Below are 17,730 nucleotides of genomic sequence, written 5' to 3' on the forward strand. Positions count from 1 at the left end.
AAGAACTGCCCATTCGATGGAATCAACATAAAATATTCCAAGTATATAAATGCCTGAAAAATCTTGCACCCGATTATCCTAAATGTATTTCCCCCCCTTTTTTCAAAATCGTTTTTTTTTCTGTGTAGGGGGTTTCGTTTATCTCAAAACCGATTGATTCGTTGCTAAGATTTTAAGAAATATTTATTCTGTTTTTTTTTTTTCAATTCTTTTGAGTTCCATATTTGTATAGATATGTATATTTATATGTAATTGTGCGATAGATTGTGTAAACATAACTGATTCAATAGTATTGATTTTAAAAAATTGCATGTCTCGCGGACAGGGCCGTTGTGGAAGGCAGTTCTGAAACTGGCAATGCTACCCTGTATAAATAAAACCACAAATGAATAGATAAATAAATAAATGTACAGGACCCCAAATGAAACAATATTTTACTTCTGATGGGGCTACCCTGTTAAAAAAAATACAAAATACATAAATAAATAAATAAGCCACAGATTCAGGATTTCTTTGAAAAGGAAGCCTTTTTCCTCGAAATGTGACAACCAAAAAAAAGGGGAAGGATTTCGTCTGAAAAAAAATTGACAAACAAGAAAGATTAATAAATATTTTGACTTATAGTATGATTAGCAATTATTGTTGTTCTTCATATTTTAAGATTATCCTTTTAACCATTCGAATAATCTTGATAATCATTATAACTATTATCATTGTCATTATTACTGTCTTTATATCATATTGAATATTGGAAATGGCATTAATGTTTTTTATTATATACTTCGTTTTATTCTTTCAGAGCTGTTTTTTCCATATGGATCAGATGCAAATGATACTATATTAATGAAGGATGATGACATAAGTACAACTGAGGATATAGCACTCGGTCAGGGTTTTAAGTACTACAGTTCTCAAAGGGACAATATCATAGTAAGTAAATCATCTTTTTTCATTGAAAAAATAAATCAAAAGATTTGTTTTCAATAATCCTCACAAATTCTTACACGAATGATACTGGATTGAACGGGTATATTTATGTTTGATCAGGCGATCAATGAACCTGACTCTACTGGGTTTTTTTTGGGGGGAGGGGTCTGTATTTATTATCACTTGCCCTCTTACGCACTTTATTTTTACAAAAAAATATTTTAAAGGAATTTTCTATTGAATTCATACCAGTTTATTTTGGCCTTTTAATGTATATATTTTTTCACTTAAATTGATTGATTGATTTCAGCTCGAGTACTTTTTTCACACAGTTTTGAAATTGAGGGAAATGTGAATTTGCACAGGTTTCAATATGCGTGTGATTATGATAATTCCTTTCGGTCCTGAAAAAAAGATTTGTTTGTTTGTTTTATTTCCGTCATAAAAAATGCATAACAATATATATACAAGAGATACAAGGAGTAACATCTACATACAAAATGAAATAAATTCTAAACATTGATTAAAAAAGAAAAGAAAAAAAAATGATTGATTGAAACATGTTAAGAAAGTTAAAAGATCAAACTTAAGACAAGAGACGGTTGGATAACCCATATTCAGCTGCACCAATTATATGTGCGGCTGGTCTTCCATGGGGACCAAGTAAAAAGAGAGTCATAGGGAGCGGAAATGAGAACAAAAAAGAAAAGATAAAAGAGGGAAATGAAGGAAGAAAGAAAAGAAAAGGTAGAAAAAAGAAAGAAAGAAGGAAAGGAGAGAAAAATCACTATCAGTTTGCTTACTCCTACTCTACTACTCCTCCCCCCCAAAAAAAAAAAAAAAATCAATGTCTCAAATGTGACAACGCTGATCTAAAAGAATTTAAGGTCATACAATTACGAATATTATCTGGGATACTGTTAAACAACTTAGTCCCCCTATAGAAAAATGTGCGTTTGCAATAATTAGTTCTGGGTTTGGGGAGGCACAAATTATTTTTTCGAAAATGGTAAGGTCTTGAGGTGTAAAATATGTATTTTGTTAGATATTTGGGAGCCAAATCATGGAGGATCTTAAACATCATTGTTTGAATATGAAAGTTTTGCCTAGACTTCAGGGTTTGCAATTCCATTATTTCATGAATTGAGTCGGTAGAAACATGTGACCGATTATTAATATTAAGGATAATTCTACCAGCTCTATTTTGCAACTTTTGTAGCTGATCTGTATATTTGTCATAGGAAGATTGCCATATTACATCAGCATAATCCAAGTTGGGTAGTATAACGCTCTGATAGATAATTTTCAAATTATTCCTATTGATAAATTTACTTAATCTACGGAGGAACGAAATCATACGACCCACCTTTTCACTTAAGTGGTTAACATGAACATCCCGTTTCAGTTCTGAATCAATATACACACCCAAGTATTTCAGCGAAGATACTTGTTTGATGGTATGACCATCAATTCTTAAATCTAGTCCATTGTGTTTTTTTAGCATATGTCTATTTCCAAAAAGCATGCACATTGTTTTGTCATAATTAATTTTAAGTCTATTCGAGTCCATCCATCTATCAAGAATGAGCAACTCTCTATTTAACGTTGACTGAACTACGTGGGGATCTTTATGAGAAAAGTAAATCACAGTGTCATCTGCATAGAGATGGATGTTGCATGACTTGAAAATAGTAGGTAAATCATTAATAAAAATTATAAAAAGCAGCGGACCTAGTATCGATCCTTGAGGAACCCCATGCCTGATTGGTAGTTCTTCAGAGTTGCAGTTATGAATACACGTTACAATTTTTCTGTCTGAAAGGTAGTTATGAAACCAGTTCAAATTCGTTTCTTTAATCCCAGCTCTTTTAAGTTTTTCAAGTAGACATTGAATGTTAACCATATCAAAAGCTTTTTGGAGGTCAACGAAGACCACACCAGTGTATTTTCCATCATCAAGGTCTATTAACCAATCATCCGTGACTTTGATTAGGGCGGTTGAGGTAGAATGTTTAGGACGGAAGCCTGATTGGTCCAAAGTGATAATGTTATTACAATTTAAAAGTTGTACGAGCTGTTTATGGATTAATCTTTCAAGATCCTTCGATAAACAAGAAAGAATATAAATCGGTCTGTAGTTATAAGGATTTGATCGATCACCTTTTTTGTGTAACGGAATAACTTTGGCAACTTTGGCAAATTTCTTGGCGAAGGCGGTGGGACTTCCGAAGCTTAGCATTCATGTCACTTATTAAGTGAAAGTTCGTGTGACTAATTTCTTTCTTTATTTAAAAAAAAATCTAAGTAGCTTATCTATGCTTTTGGGATTAGCTTGTACGCTGTATAACAAATTGTTATCTAGATGATACATCATGCAGCATACTTAACAAAACAAAACAAAACAAATAATGCCTAGCATTTCCTTTTATTTAAATGTAGGATAAATGAGCATTATTAATAAATGTCTTGCTCACGAGCATAGGTGCTGTGGCCGGGGATCATTTCATGTGTCTAATAAGGCGCCTTTGACCACTTGGCCACGGAACTTCCACCACAGAGGCCGAGCGGTGCATTTTATTTCGCTCTTACTCGATATACACATAACAAGTCATGTACACTTTGATCACCGTTCTTCACTTGAAAGATCAGCTCGCTAGTCTCTCAAGTAAACAGTGTGGTGTTTAAAACCAGAATCTATCACGAACATTACCTTGTGGTGTTTAAAACCAGAATCTATAATGTGATTTACTTTTCACATATTGTCTAAAAGCAACATCCTTAGTATCGGGGATGATGATTTAATGTGCCTTTATTCATGCAAATTATCTTAAAACACTAAATCACTGGGTTTAGTTTTCTGAGCTAAGGAGATACTACAAGTAGTTGATATAAAAAGCTAATAACACAATCTTATAGTTCGCCTATGTACGTGTACATGATAATTTGTAATTCTGAATACTTACAGTACATCTTATTTAAATGCTAGCTGTATAAAGATTCGACATAAGACTAATTAAACACATTTTTTAACCGACTTTTTTTAAGGGAGCCTCCTGTTAGGAGATGTAAAAGAAATCATTATAGTTTTCAAGTTATATTCGCGCAACATTTTATTACAAAGGTCCACTGCGAAAAAAAATCAGATTAAAAGAAATGAGTGTGTCAAAAGTCAATTGAACTATTCGAGCCGATCAATGTTATTTTGAGTAGAGTATGATAAGTATGATACTGCAAAACAAAATGAATTTCTGATTATAGTGAATCCAGATTATTACAGCAAATACCAATTTTTGGGGTGCACATAATATTAAATACTCACAGCTAACTTGTTCCTATAACAGTTCCTTTAACAATTTCAATATAATGATTGTGTTCATCCTTAACGTATCAAGGAGTGACAATTTTTTTTTATTCTTTCTAGGTGGTACATTGGTAATTTCCCTGTGGTAAAATCATCTTTTATTACGATAAATTTTTCCAATGTCGGATGCAGATTATTTGATAGTGGTTTATATGGTAACTATCATATACTTTTAGAGTGTATGAAGTAAAATGCTTGATATACAGTGCGTATCAAAAAAAAGTTTACACTTTGAAAAAGCCCTGGGAATTAAAAAATATACAATATGTGGGTAATTTTTTCACATATAATGTTGGGTTTGGGTCTCATCTATCCAATGAAAGTAAAAGTTTTGACGGAATGTTACACTTGAGTGAGCACTGTCCATTTTTGTAAAGCTCGCAGAAATCTGTTTGCGCAGAAATGCTTGTTTTCACCGCTGTGTCAAGGGGAAAGGGCAAAATCAAACTTACCCTGCTAAACATTTCTCATACGTTTCCCTTGCACTTTTAGTCAATTGAAATAAAACGGATACATTCAAGCATTTTGTAACAATTTTGCCACCCAAATTGAAATTTCAACACTTAGTAAGCACAACCTTTACCCTTTTTGTGCCAGCTGGATCTGAGGACATAACTGAATCTGAACAAAAGTTTATATCAGACATCTCCAGCATTTTTTCACAAAGTTTTTATCATTTAAAGTGGGTTTACAATTCATTTTTCATTTAATACTTGTTTCTCCACACTTTTCCCAAGCTTGACAATGATTAACAAAATGAAAATCAAGCCTAAGCCATTTCATGTAAATCACAGCTCAGTGTAAAGCAAATATCGTCACGATGGCCTCGGTGTGTGGGGGAGTGGGGTGGGGTGAAATGCACTTTTTGAGGTGTTTTGGGCAAAGGAAACAAGTCAAGAAAGGTAAAAGATATCTTCAAATCAATTTTACTAGCTAAATTCCACGTGTTCTTCATGATTAAGGTCTACTTTTATTCGCATAACTATTTCAAAGTTCTGCGCAAGTAATTTTTCACTAATTTTTCAAAAGTAAGTGGCGCTCACTCAAGCAGAAATATTTTTCGACAGTTATATCGTCATTTGCTTAAATGGATCTGTACCAATGTTAAAATGTGGAAAAATCTTCAGGATATTACAAATGTATAATTTTACAGGATTTTTTCAAAGTGTAAACTTTTTTTATACGCACTGTAGTACGGTATTTAATATTGAAAATAATAACTACAATTCTAACTCGCCAATATTCACTCCATGGAATGTTCAAGGCACCTGACAGTTCAAAAATCCAACGCAATAAACAGTAAATTCGAAAAAAAACCATGAAATCATACATGAATAAACATTATATTGCAATTCATAAGGGGAGGGAGTTTACTAGGGTTTTGAGAGACATTATGAGTGATAAGATGAGAAGAGAGGATGAGATTTAATGTGTATTGGATAATAGTTCCAGAGACGGGGTGCAGCGGCAAAGAATGCTCTATCACCCCATGACCTTCTCTTTCTGGGTTCTTTTAGATTGTGGAACAATTCCGGCACGTGTAGTATATTGAGGAGGATGAATAAGAGAGGATAAATGTCAAGTTATGAAGTGAATAGCAGGTAAGTAGCAATATCTGGTGGGTGTTTCATAAAGCTGTTTGAAAGATACGAATGACTTTACGCACGACTGGTGATCCTTTCTTATGCTATGTGATATCCCTATTTGTAATTGATTATGACCTTAGAACATGTCCCAGTAGTGCGTCAAAAGTCTTGCGTAACTTTACGAACAGCTTCATGAAACACCCTCCTCATATTTAATATCTTTAATGCTTCCTATCATTATTTTTTGCATTTGTATTCAGGTGAACGATAACGGAGTCATGTATCTGGAAAGTAGCGTAGCCATTGAAGCCCGTCGAGTCCAGCCACAGCCCGTGCTTCTGCAGGGTTCAGAATATTCCCTCATTACACCATACTGGGCAGACACTGATCCGACTTTGGATGGCGCCAGCGTATCTTACCGAAGCGTATCGCGTGAGGGTAGCGGTGGCGATGAGGCATTTGGTATGGCTGATGATATCGTGAGGACGTCGTACATGGAGTTGCAGAATTTCGAGACTTCCTGGTTATTCGTCGTGACATTCGATGAATTAGGATTTTATAATCCACTATCTGTTGATGAGATGTATACACATCTAGTAAGCATTTTCTCCTCAATTTGATTTACAATGTAATGATGTTTAATTTCGATCATGATGTTGTAATATTTCATATGAGCCTTGACACTGAAACAATATTAAGCCATAAATCGAAATGGGATGAAAATGTTTGGCCGACTGTTTTAATTCTCTAATAATTTGAAAAAAGGGTAAAGTTCACATTCTATCGAAGATAAAAATATGTTTCATTGCTTTCACATGCTTATGTTTAATTATTATGTAGCGAAACTCATATCAAGTTGTATTGCTTACCGATGGGGAGCTTTCATTCTGCATATTCAACTACGGAAGCCTTACCTGGACAACAGGTTGGCTACAAGACATGTTGGATGAGAACGGGAATCCAGTGTTTGAAGCAAGTGATGGACAAGAAGGAATTTATCCAGCTCAGGTAGGTATACATAAACATTATTATATATCACTTCCACCAATACACCCACACGCACTCTCTTCTAAATACATGACATAATCCACGCACAACATGCATGCTAGCACATTACTTCCACTTAATCCATATTTATACCTTAGAGTACATCTCAACCGTTCGTCCTTTCTCCAAACGTCCAATAACTTAAAAAGACAAGCATGCTTAAAATGTCCTCGATTTGTAAGTCATTTTAATGAATACACTCACTTAAAAAAAACTATACATTTCAACCTCTACTTTCTCGCCTATTCCTTTTTTTCCTTCTACCTCTATCTAATTCTTTAGTCCTTCTAGATATGACTTACCACATGGTGTACTGTAAACCCCTCTCGCGATTATCACAGGTTTATTCTCCTTTTGCATTTATTTTAAGGCATTAAAAATAACAATAAAAATAATAATTTATCTAACGAATCAATAACTAACTGAAAATAGTTTTACGTCCAATGATGTAATGTTATATTTGTATTACAATAGCTCCACTGCTTGAAAACTTTATTTGTGTCCATGGATGGTGCAGTAAGATGGTAAATAGGACGATACCGTTGTTTGAAGCCTATCTTAAGCTTTCTAAATTGTCAAACAATGTGAATTGTACTGCAGTTCTGGGAAAACTCAATGTTATGAAATTGTAAATATAATATTTGTTCTTCCATTGATTCTTTGAATTATACCTTTGTTATATGTTTTTCCCCTTTAAAACGGGAACACTTGAAAGGGTGAGTGTACAGGAACACTCAAACTTTTATATGACAAATATAGTCATTGGATATCAGAAGGCTACAAACATAGCTTACAACCTGAAATTTTCAACCAGTTTCATGCTTACAAAGTTGTTTTGAAAACGGAAGAAAGGTCCGTAGTGATAAGTTAATGAAACCCTTGGAAAAATTAGCTTATATAAAACAAACAAAAACCCACAAAATTACTGAAAATTTGAGGTAAATGAACAAATAACATAAAGTTATGGGCATCTGAATGTTGGGATTACAAAATGCTAAAGAGATCTCCCATTGGCAATGCAACCAATATTTGTGATGTCACAGAAGTACAACTCTCCCCTAGTATGTTCACTGAAAATATACCCCAAAACATCTTTATGCTCTTTCAAATGATATAGTACAAACATTTTGTCCATGCTATATTCCTGTTTCTGTAATGGAAACTCCCGTAAGAACTCGACATGATAGCTTTTTGCTGGTATAATACCAAGCTGATTCATAACCAATTATCTATAAAACGTCTTAGCTAACCGGTCATAGTGGCTGACCTCAAAGACAGCTGAAATTGCTCTTGGGTTTTATCAAAGTGGAGACAATGAAAGAGCTGGGATTCGAACTCACAACCTAACGGTTATGAGTCCAATGCTCCAACCACTAGACCACACGACCCAATGTTATGTCCTTCCTTGAAAATAAAATACCTAATAAAGTAAGTAAAATATGTAATAAAGCAATCAGGGAGTGTACATTTGAAATATCTCACATGTTGGTCGCATTGTCAATGCGAGGATGTTCACATCATATTGTGATCTCGACTTTCAAGTTATCATACATGTCATAACTTTCTTATATTTCTATATTCATTATTTCTCAGTTACATATATTTGTTTCTTTGATTTTCTATATGTTTTCATGTACGGTAACTTGTTCCCAAGGCTCCATTCTCCTTTATTGATCTTTGATGTAAAGTCGCTAAATTCATCCTCTAAAACCATTTTGTAAAAAAAAAGAAATTCCATTTCGTCCTCAACGAAACAACTTTTGGACACACAAAGTCACATGTAGTATAAAGGATTAGAAGAGTAAAACGTTGGGGGTCAAAACTTATTCAAATAAGATGAATCAAAATGATGAGAAAACTATTTCAATTTCTTTTCAGGCTGGTTTTAGTGCTGGTGATAATTCGAATTATTACCACCTGGAGGGATCTAATACCCAAGAAATCATTAATATTAATCGAAAGAGTAACATAAACGTTCCTGGGAGATTCATCTTTAGAATTGACGGAGCAACAATAACAGAACCATTCATCCCTATATCAGGTATGGATCTACCAAACTCAATTTAGATTTATCCCGAAATGTACATTTTGCATGTTAATGATTCTTTGTTTGCAAACCATGTGATCACTTTGATTGTATGCACAAGATTAAAGATCAGGCAATCTATTAATAAGAATAATCCCGCAAAAATGAAGACAAGCTGTATTCATATCCCGTGATCCGAAAGAGTAAAGGTTGTCGTAGTAGCAAGTTAGGGAGTAAGGGGCTTTAACGCGTAAGAGGGTTCATCATGTCAGGCTTTAAGTGAATGTATTAAATGTTGGCCAAATATTACAGCAGAAACATCAATCATGTTAGAATGATTAAAATAATTCTGAAGTCTATCTTGCTCCTTTCTATTTCAGCATTGTTCCTTCCCTATGGCCCAGGGATGGGTGATGCGAGGATAGAGAATCAGAACGATATCAACACACCTGATATTCTGACGGGACAAGGATTTAAATTCTATGGATCAGTGAGGGATACTCTGAGAGTAAGTGTTTTATCGTCAAATTTGTTCATCTTATATTATTTATTAGATTATCAAAGCACGGAACACAAAACACTGCACCTACATATATATTATACCATAACAAAATAACGTCATACATTTGGCAATAAAGACCGTTGCTGTGATCAATCGTTATTATCCGGCAAGAACGTTCTTATACAGGAGAGGCAGTGTTGCCAGGTCCAAGCTGAAGAAAATACCATAAGGCACTTGAAATATCCCCAAATCTTCAAAATTTTCAAATCAAAATAAACTCTGAAAAAAAAACTGTTATTAATTATTATCATGCACTCCAAAAAAATATTGGGTAAAAGTGCTCCATTAGGGTAATTATGTGTCCAACCAACATTGGGCATTTTTATTTATCCAGTGTGATGAAAATTTGCCCATTCTAAAGTAATTGCCGCTTATTTTTTAACCTTTCTGGACAATATGCTTCCTGCATTGGATAAAACACTGTTCAACATTAGGTGGACACTTAATTACCTTCGTGGTGGTAAAAATTATACCCAATATTTTTTTTACAGTGTAGTTATTGCCCTCAAACTAGTTTATGTGTGCTCGTTTGTTCACACTTTGTTTTAAAGGTTTCGATGCAATGTAGATTGGCACCACTACCATTGTATCTTACAACTAAGTTCAGTTTATTGAATTCATCGGTTGAAATGCGTAAGACATGCGCTGATGCCATAGAGCTGGTTTCATCAACTATGGCTGACGTTCATTCTATGCATTAACTATCTACAGTAGATCATAGTATTAGAGTTACAATACTGAAAAGTGCTGAATTTATTTAATTTACTGAATTTATTGTTTTTCACCAAAACCTTCAAAAATACCCTAAAGTGGACCAAAAATCCCAAAATTTATCCTAAGCCCCTATTTTTTTCATTCCCAAAGGCATGTAAAAATTCAAAGATTTTCAAAATTTAGGGATGGAAATCCCCAAATGGCAACGCTGGGTAGAGGTCGATAATACAGACGCGCTCATCGTGGGGGTCTACTAAGACGTATGAATTAAATGATAAATACATAAATTGGCACATGTTTTTTTTTTTTTTTTTTTTTTTTTGGGGGGGGGTTCAAAAGATCTGTAGTGTAGGAATATTTGGCAGTTGTATAATTGGATAAAACAAGTTCTGACCTATTTGTCGCAAGGGATATTTACTCCCCATGTAGTTTCTGTTATAATTACAGATAAATCCTAACTACATTGCTAAGTCTATTCGATCGTGTTACGATAGGGATATGTTTACAGAAAACTATTGATCTACATTGTGACAATAATTGACGAAAATCCTTTTTTAATTCCTTCGTTAGTTTTCCACTCTATATCATGATTAACTTCTTCCGAGAGTATATTCTTGTAATATAATCTGTCATCCAGGCAATTTATTTGGGTGATTCCATACGTGTCGTGACATTTCGACGACAATTTCCAGTCTCTTAGCTGAATGCTAATTGAGTGATAAAATGTTCTTTTTTGTCAGTGATAAAGTTATAGGGGGTAGTCATGTGAAAACTTCTTCCGAGAGTATATTCTTGTAATATAATCTGTCATCCAGGCAATTTATTTGGGTGATTCCATACATGTCGTGACATTTCGACGACAATTTCCAGTCTCTTAGCTGAATGCTAATTGAGTGATAAAATGTTCTTTTTTGTCAGTGATAAAGTTATAGGGGGTAGTCATGTGAAAACTTCTTCCGAGAGTATATTCTTGTAATATAATCTGTCATCCAGGCAATTTATTTGGGTGATTCCATACGTGTCGTGACATTTCGACGACAATTTCCAGTGTCTTAGCTGAATGCTAATTGCGTGATAAAATGTTCTTTTTTGTCAGTGATAAAGTTATAATGGGTAGTCATGTGAAAAACCGATAACCAACAAAAAATGTTTGATTATGGGTGAATTACAGGTGAAAATGTTGTGTGTCGTACGGGACTCAGAAATGTCCCGTACGACACACAACATTTTCATCTCTAATTCACCCATGGACAACATATATTTCTTGGTTGTCATATTTTTACATGACTACCCACAGTACTTTATTATTACCATTAAACAAATTGAAGTTTCTCATTTGTTTAGACAGTAGGATGAAAAATGTTGTGAAAATGGCTAATTTTTCTAGCATGGAATCGCCCATTTGTATCCTGACAACTCTTCAAATCATAGGTTACATTCATTTATTCTAGTTTTTTATCTATAAAAAGATGCGAAATCTGCGAATAGTGGGTTCAAACGAATCATGATATTCTTCAAAATACATTACCGAGATCGGAGAGGTCGAATGCAATAATACTTTATCAATTGAAAAGGATATAACTTGAATATGTCAGGTGCCGTTACACTTGACGTACAATATTGTTAAATCATACAATCGGCATACAGTAACAAGGAGATATCATGGTGATTTCATTCACATTATGTTTCATGACGGGTTCCATATACAAGCACTACCCTCAATTTATATTATTCAATATATTTGAACTCGGCTTGTGGCAGCAATTCTCGTTTTATCGGAAATTCTAGTTCGGGCAATACTGATTAGTAATTACACCATCTTTATTGGTAAATTATCATATGTTTATAATTTTATCATTACTATTGTTATTATATTTTTTATTATTATTACTATTATTGTTTTTATCATTATTATTAAGATGTTCATCATCATGTTTATTGTTATCATTATTATTATTATCATCATCATCATCATCATTTCTTTCCCTTCCTCTCCTTCTTTTACCGCTGCACCGTTTTGTATCCATGAAATTAAAAAAAAAGCAGAAATGGGACTCAATCATGAAAATAAAAAAAATCCCGATTATTCCGTGTCCAGGTGAATGACAACGGTGTTATTTTCTTTGGACAAGATGAGCCCAACATCAATGCCTCCATCCCACTGGTCGACGTTCCTTTTATCGCTCCATTCTGGGCAGACGTAGACATAACCAGTGACCGTGGCATAATTTACTACCGTAATGTTTCCCGCGTCAATAGTAGTGATAGTGCATTCGAACGGGCTGAAGCCTCTGTGAGGACATCATCTATGGAACTCCAGAATTTTCAATCTTCCTGGATGTTCATAGTGACATGGGAAAGTGTGTCATATTATCAAGATCCCGTTGATAACCAGTATGATCGTCTGGTAAGCTTTTTTAGTATTTGTAGTCGGTGAGACTACGATTATAAAAATAAACAACAAACGTGTATCCAATTGCTTGAATGAAATTCTTTGATTAATCTATTTCGTTATATGATATTCATGCATTGTTAATCAATACAATAACTTTAGAATGATAACACGATTTGACTATTTTTCGGTAAAAACTACCGAATTGAAAATCTCTTAAATAAAAAAAGGATTTAATAGAAGAGAGAGCTATTTGAAACAATACTAGTATCCTATGTTTATATGTGATTTTCTATCACTCTCCACAGAGGAACTCGTTTCAGACAGTCTTACTAACTGATGGGAGTATATCATTGAGTCTGTTCATATACGGTGATATCACATGGACGACTGGTGTCAATCAAGGTGGCAATGCTTCAGGTCTTGGCGGGAATGAAGCTCAGGTAATACATGGAAGGCAATTCCTTTCATTTGAGAAGCTTCTGGTTTAGTTGAACCGTGTAGAAATGTTACGTTTAATAATGGCCTAATTTGATGTTCGTGTTATTGTATATATATATCATCAGTTGATAGTAGTGCTGTTGGTTGAAGAAGAAAAAGAAGGAGAACAAATGATGAAGAATGGAAAGAAGCAGAAGAAGAAGAGGAAATAAAGAAGGAGAAGAAGAAGAAGAAGAAATGAAGGAGAAGAAATGAAGGAGAAGAAGAAGAAGAAGGAGAAGAAGAAGGAGGACGAGGAGGAGAAGTAGGAGGAGGAGGAGAAGAAAAAATCTATCACTACACTTTAAAAAATGAAGTGCTAATTTAGCCCTTACAATGCTTGTATAGTGACTGCACTACGAGTGCTGAATTTCTAGTTTAAATTTGAACTAGAAAATCAGCACTCGTAGTGCAGTCACTATACAAGCACTGTAAGTGCTAAATTAGCACTTCATTTTTACAGTGTATCCATCCACATTAATTATTGTACATTATCTCTTATGATATTATTCCATTTCGTATGAATATTTCGGTTTTGATGCTGCAAATATCAAGCTTGATTATGTCATTGTTTTCTAAAATTTACTGTTTTGATTAAAATTCATATCATTTAAATACATCACTTGGACTGATTACATTGCTAAAGGAATGCAATTCCAACCACGAGAAGATCCTGTAATCTTCGGAGTGTTGATGATGTTGGGATAATTATCCTACCTTTTTTTGCTCTATATATATTTCCACTAGATTATTTTCATCATAACCTTATTGTTGATATGATATTTTTTCTGTAGGTTGGTTTCAATGCTGGTGATGGGGTGAAATCGCATGTCTTAGATGGATCTTATACTCCAGATGTATTGAATATCGACAACAGAACCAACATTGGAATTCCTGGCATATTCATATTCAGAATAGACACAGAGAATATTGCACAATCCCGTTGTAAATCCTTCGGTAAATACATTCTAATTCGACATTAATCTACTCCACTCATGTGTAGGGGAAATAATTTTTACGATTCATTCGATCATTATTTGCACAGCAGGATACCCGCAATACAATTACCTCAGATTGTTTGATTTTTATCCAAGCATGATTTTAATTGAAAGGGGGAAAAATATGGATTTTTCATACTACCGCCGTCGATATCTTAAATAATCCCCCATTGTAGTTTTCCGGTTGAAGTAAAATACATGAAACAAGCAAATTATGACAAAAATGGACCCTGTCATTCGAAAACCAATTGAATGTTTTTCACAAAAAAGCGTGTGTTTACCTTATCCGGAATCACATTCTGTAATGCCCTTGAAATGTTTACTTGCTGCCAGTGCCAGAATTCGTATAGATTTTAAGTTATCATTATAGGCTTCGTAAGTTCCTTTGAAGCAACAATGTCGTGATTATCCTTGAAATTTTTTCTAAAATTTAGACATTGGTTTGTCCACCCACCCACCTATCTCTCTCTCTCTCGTTTCAGTTTTTTCCTCCTTATCTCTTTCTTTTTCCTCTCTTTCATTTTTCTGACACACCCATTCGCTTACACAAACGCATATTTTCCTCATATGCGTACACTCTAAAACACTGAGAAATGTTTTACCAGATGTTGGGTAAAAAGGAACATGCATGTTTGCAGGTTATTTGTTTTACCCCCAGAACAAGTTTTCACTCAGAGTGTAAGGTCAAAATACGTGTATTATTTCGATTGTGAATGATGTATTTCTCTCCATTATAAAAGACCAAAAATAGTAGGGGGACATCTGATATTGTGTCCCCCTACTATTTTTTTTGGTAGGGGGACACGTCCCCCCCCCCCTAGGATTTCCACCGATGCACACCTGGGATTTTCGCCCATGGCAAATTGCATGTTCAACGCAAAATTGCGTAATATTTACCAAAAAAATGTTTTGGATTAAAAAAATGTTTTTAAAATGTTTTTACCCAACCAACATGCATGTTTCCATTTTACCCACTATTAGGTAAATAGAGTGTATTTTTTTTAAACAAATGCACACCTAGTTACCAATAATGCATATGGCATTTCCATTTATTTGAAAGCAGGATAAAAGAGCATTGTAGATTAAATGCCTTGCTCACGGGCATCGGTGCCGCGGCCGGGGATCGAACCCCGAACTTTCCATGTATAGCCAGGCGCCTTAGACCACTCGGCCACGGCACCTCCACGTGTATGCAAGCACGCACACATTTCTGCACACCCACGCACACACATACCCAACACACGCACATCCACACACAAATATACACATTAAACCCCACGCGCGCACACAAAATGCAATTCAAAAAATCATGTGAAAATTCTAAAATGCGCGCTTCTGATTGGTTTAAGAGGAAGTTACGTTTAATTCTTAAACTTGTGCTTGATTGTACCTCTTTCTTCAGGTGTTTTAACCTTAAATCAGCGGAAAGTATTTCATCGACATCAATTGTTCTCTTCTAGGTAAATTATCGATAAATCCATCGATTGGGAGTACGTTAGGAGGAACTGAAGTGATCATTGGAGGCGCATGTTTCAACTCTACCAGCATCATCAAGTGTCGCTTTGATGAGAAAGTGATCACTGGAATAGTGATTTCACCCACGTCTGCAGTGTGTGTTACTCCCACATTCTTCAAAACTGGACGTATCCCGCTAAATGTTTCGGTCAATAATGGATCTACGTTTGATTTCACTGCTACTTTTACATTGGGTAAGGATTGGATCAGCATATATATATATATATATACAACAATAAATTATTTCAATTTGGACAAAAAGACCAAAAATGGACTGCTCAAAATCACACAAAAGGAGCATTTTTGCTGTAATATTGTTCCTTTTGTAAGGACATCTGGTCGAAATTTTGTAGAAAAAGGGAGATAATTTAGTGCTATTAGCTCATTGAAATCACCAATTCAACCATTCTCTCTCCATCACATGTTTTAATTCACATATTACAATTCAAAACAGCAATACAATATTTGTTTGATTTAATTTGTCATTCGATAGAATAACTATAAATGTGTGTATGTACAACAAAGTATGAGGTAATACAAATCAAAATGGATAAGCTTATACCTGTATGATACTCTGCAATGTATGAGGCAATACAAATCGAAAGGGATAAGCTTATACCTACGTGACATTCTGCAATGTATGAGGTAATACAAATCAAACGGGATAAGCTTATACCTGTATGATACTCTGCAATGTATGAGGTAATACAAATCAAAAGGGATAAGCTTATCCCTGTAGGATACTCTGCAATGTATGAGGTAATACAAATCAAAAGGGATAAGCTTATACCAGTATGATACTCTGCAATGTATGATGCAATAGAAATCAAACATGATAAGCTTATACCTGTATGATACTCTGCAATGTATGAGGCAATACAAATCAAACGGGATAAGCTTATACCTGTAGGATACTCTGCAATGTATGAGGTAATACAAATCAAAAGGGATAAGCTTATCCCTGTATGATACTCTGCAATGTATGAGGCAATATCAATCAAACGGGATAAGCTTATACTTGCAGGATACTCTGCAATGCATGAAGTAGTACAAATCAAATGGGATAAGCTTATACCTGTATGATACTCAGCAATGTATGAGGTAATACAAATCAAACGGGATAAGCTTATACCTGTATGATACTCTGCAATGTATGAGGCAATACATATCAAAAGGGATAAGCTTATCCCTGTGCGATACTCTGCAATGTATGAGGCAATACAAATCAAACGGGATAAGCTTATCCCTGTTTGATACTCTACAGTGTATGAGATAGTGCAAATCAAATGGGATAAGCTTATCCCTGTATGATACTCAGCAATGTATGAGGCAATAAAAATCAAACGGGATAAGCTTATACCTGTAGGATACTTTGCAATGTATGAGGTAATACATATCAAAAGGGATAAGCTTATACCTGTATGATACTCTGCAATGTATGAGGTAATACAAATCAAAAGGGATAAGCTTATACCTGTAGGATATTCTGCAATGTATGAGGTAATACAAATCAAAGGGATAAGCTTATACTTGTAGGAAACTCTGCAATGTATGAGGCAATACAAATCATAAGGGATAAGCTTATACCTGTATGATACTCTGCAATGTATGAGGTAATACAAATCAAAAGGGATAAGCTTATCCCTGTAGGATACTCTGCAATGTATGAGGTAATGCAAATCAAACGGGATAAGCTTATACCTGTAGGATACTCTGCAATGTATGAGGCAATATAAATCAAACGGGATAAGCTTATACTTGCAGGATACTCTGCAATGCATGAAGTAGTACAAATCAAATGGGATAAGCTTATACCTGTATGATACTCAGCAATGTATGAGGTAATACAAATCAAACGGGATAAGCTTATACCTGTATGATACTCTGCAATGTATGAGGTAATACATATCAAACGGGATAAGCTTATACCTGTATGATACTCTACAATGTATGAGGTAATACAAATCAAACGGGATAAGCTTATACCTATATGATACTCAGCAATGTATGAGGTAATACAAATCAAACGGGATAAGCTTATACCTGTATGATACTCTGCAATGTATGAGGTAATACAAATCAAAAGGGATAAGCTTATACCTGTAGGATACTCTGCAATGTA

General features: G+C 34.6%; 1 protein-coding gene across 1 annotated transcript; it reads left to right on the top strand.

Annotated features, from left to right (window-relative positions):
- The first annotated feature begins 803 nt into the window (after nucleotides 1-803).
- Nucleotides 804-16,919, top strand: LOC135154611 (protein mesh-like). The gene is made up of 10 exons (XM_064101389.1): nucleotides 804-930; nucleotides 6,135-6,470; nucleotides 6,715-6,882; nucleotides 8,800-8,962; nucleotides 9,328-9,455; nucleotides 12,322-12,630; nucleotides 12,924-13,058; nucleotides 13,890-14,052; nucleotides 15,554-15,817; nucleotides 16,873-16,919. The coding sequence occupies exons 1-10, from the start codon at nucleotides 844-846 to the stop codon at nucleotides 16,917-16,919; spliced, it is 1,800 nt and encodes a 599-aa protein (XP_063957459.1). The 5' UTR covers nucleotides 804-843.
- Nucleotides 16,920-17,730: the final 811 nt, after the last annotated feature.

Source organism: Lytechinus pictus, chromosome 7 (assembly GCF_037042905.1).
Source record: "Lytechinus pictus isolate F3 Inbred chromosome 7, Lp3.0, whole genome shotgun sequence".
In the NCBI taxonomy this organism is placed as follows: Eukaryota; Metazoa; Echinodermata; class Echinoidea; order Temnopleuroida; family Toxopneustidae; genus Lytechinus; species Lytechinus pictus.

Bases quoted from the DNA above. Each gene is read 5' to 3' on its own strand.
- LOC135154611 (XM_064101389.1), top strand. From the start codon at position 844: ATGAAGGATGATGACATAAGTACAACTGAGGATATAGCACTCGGTCAG. The intron at 9,456-12,321 runs GTAAGTGTTTTA...TTCCGTGTCCAG, and splicing joins CAGTGAGGGATACTCTGAGA to GTGAATGACAACGGTGTTAT. The intron at 15,818-16,872 runs GCATATATATAT...GATACTCTACAG, and splicing joins ATTGGGTAAGGATTGGATCA to TGTATGAGATAGTGCAAATC.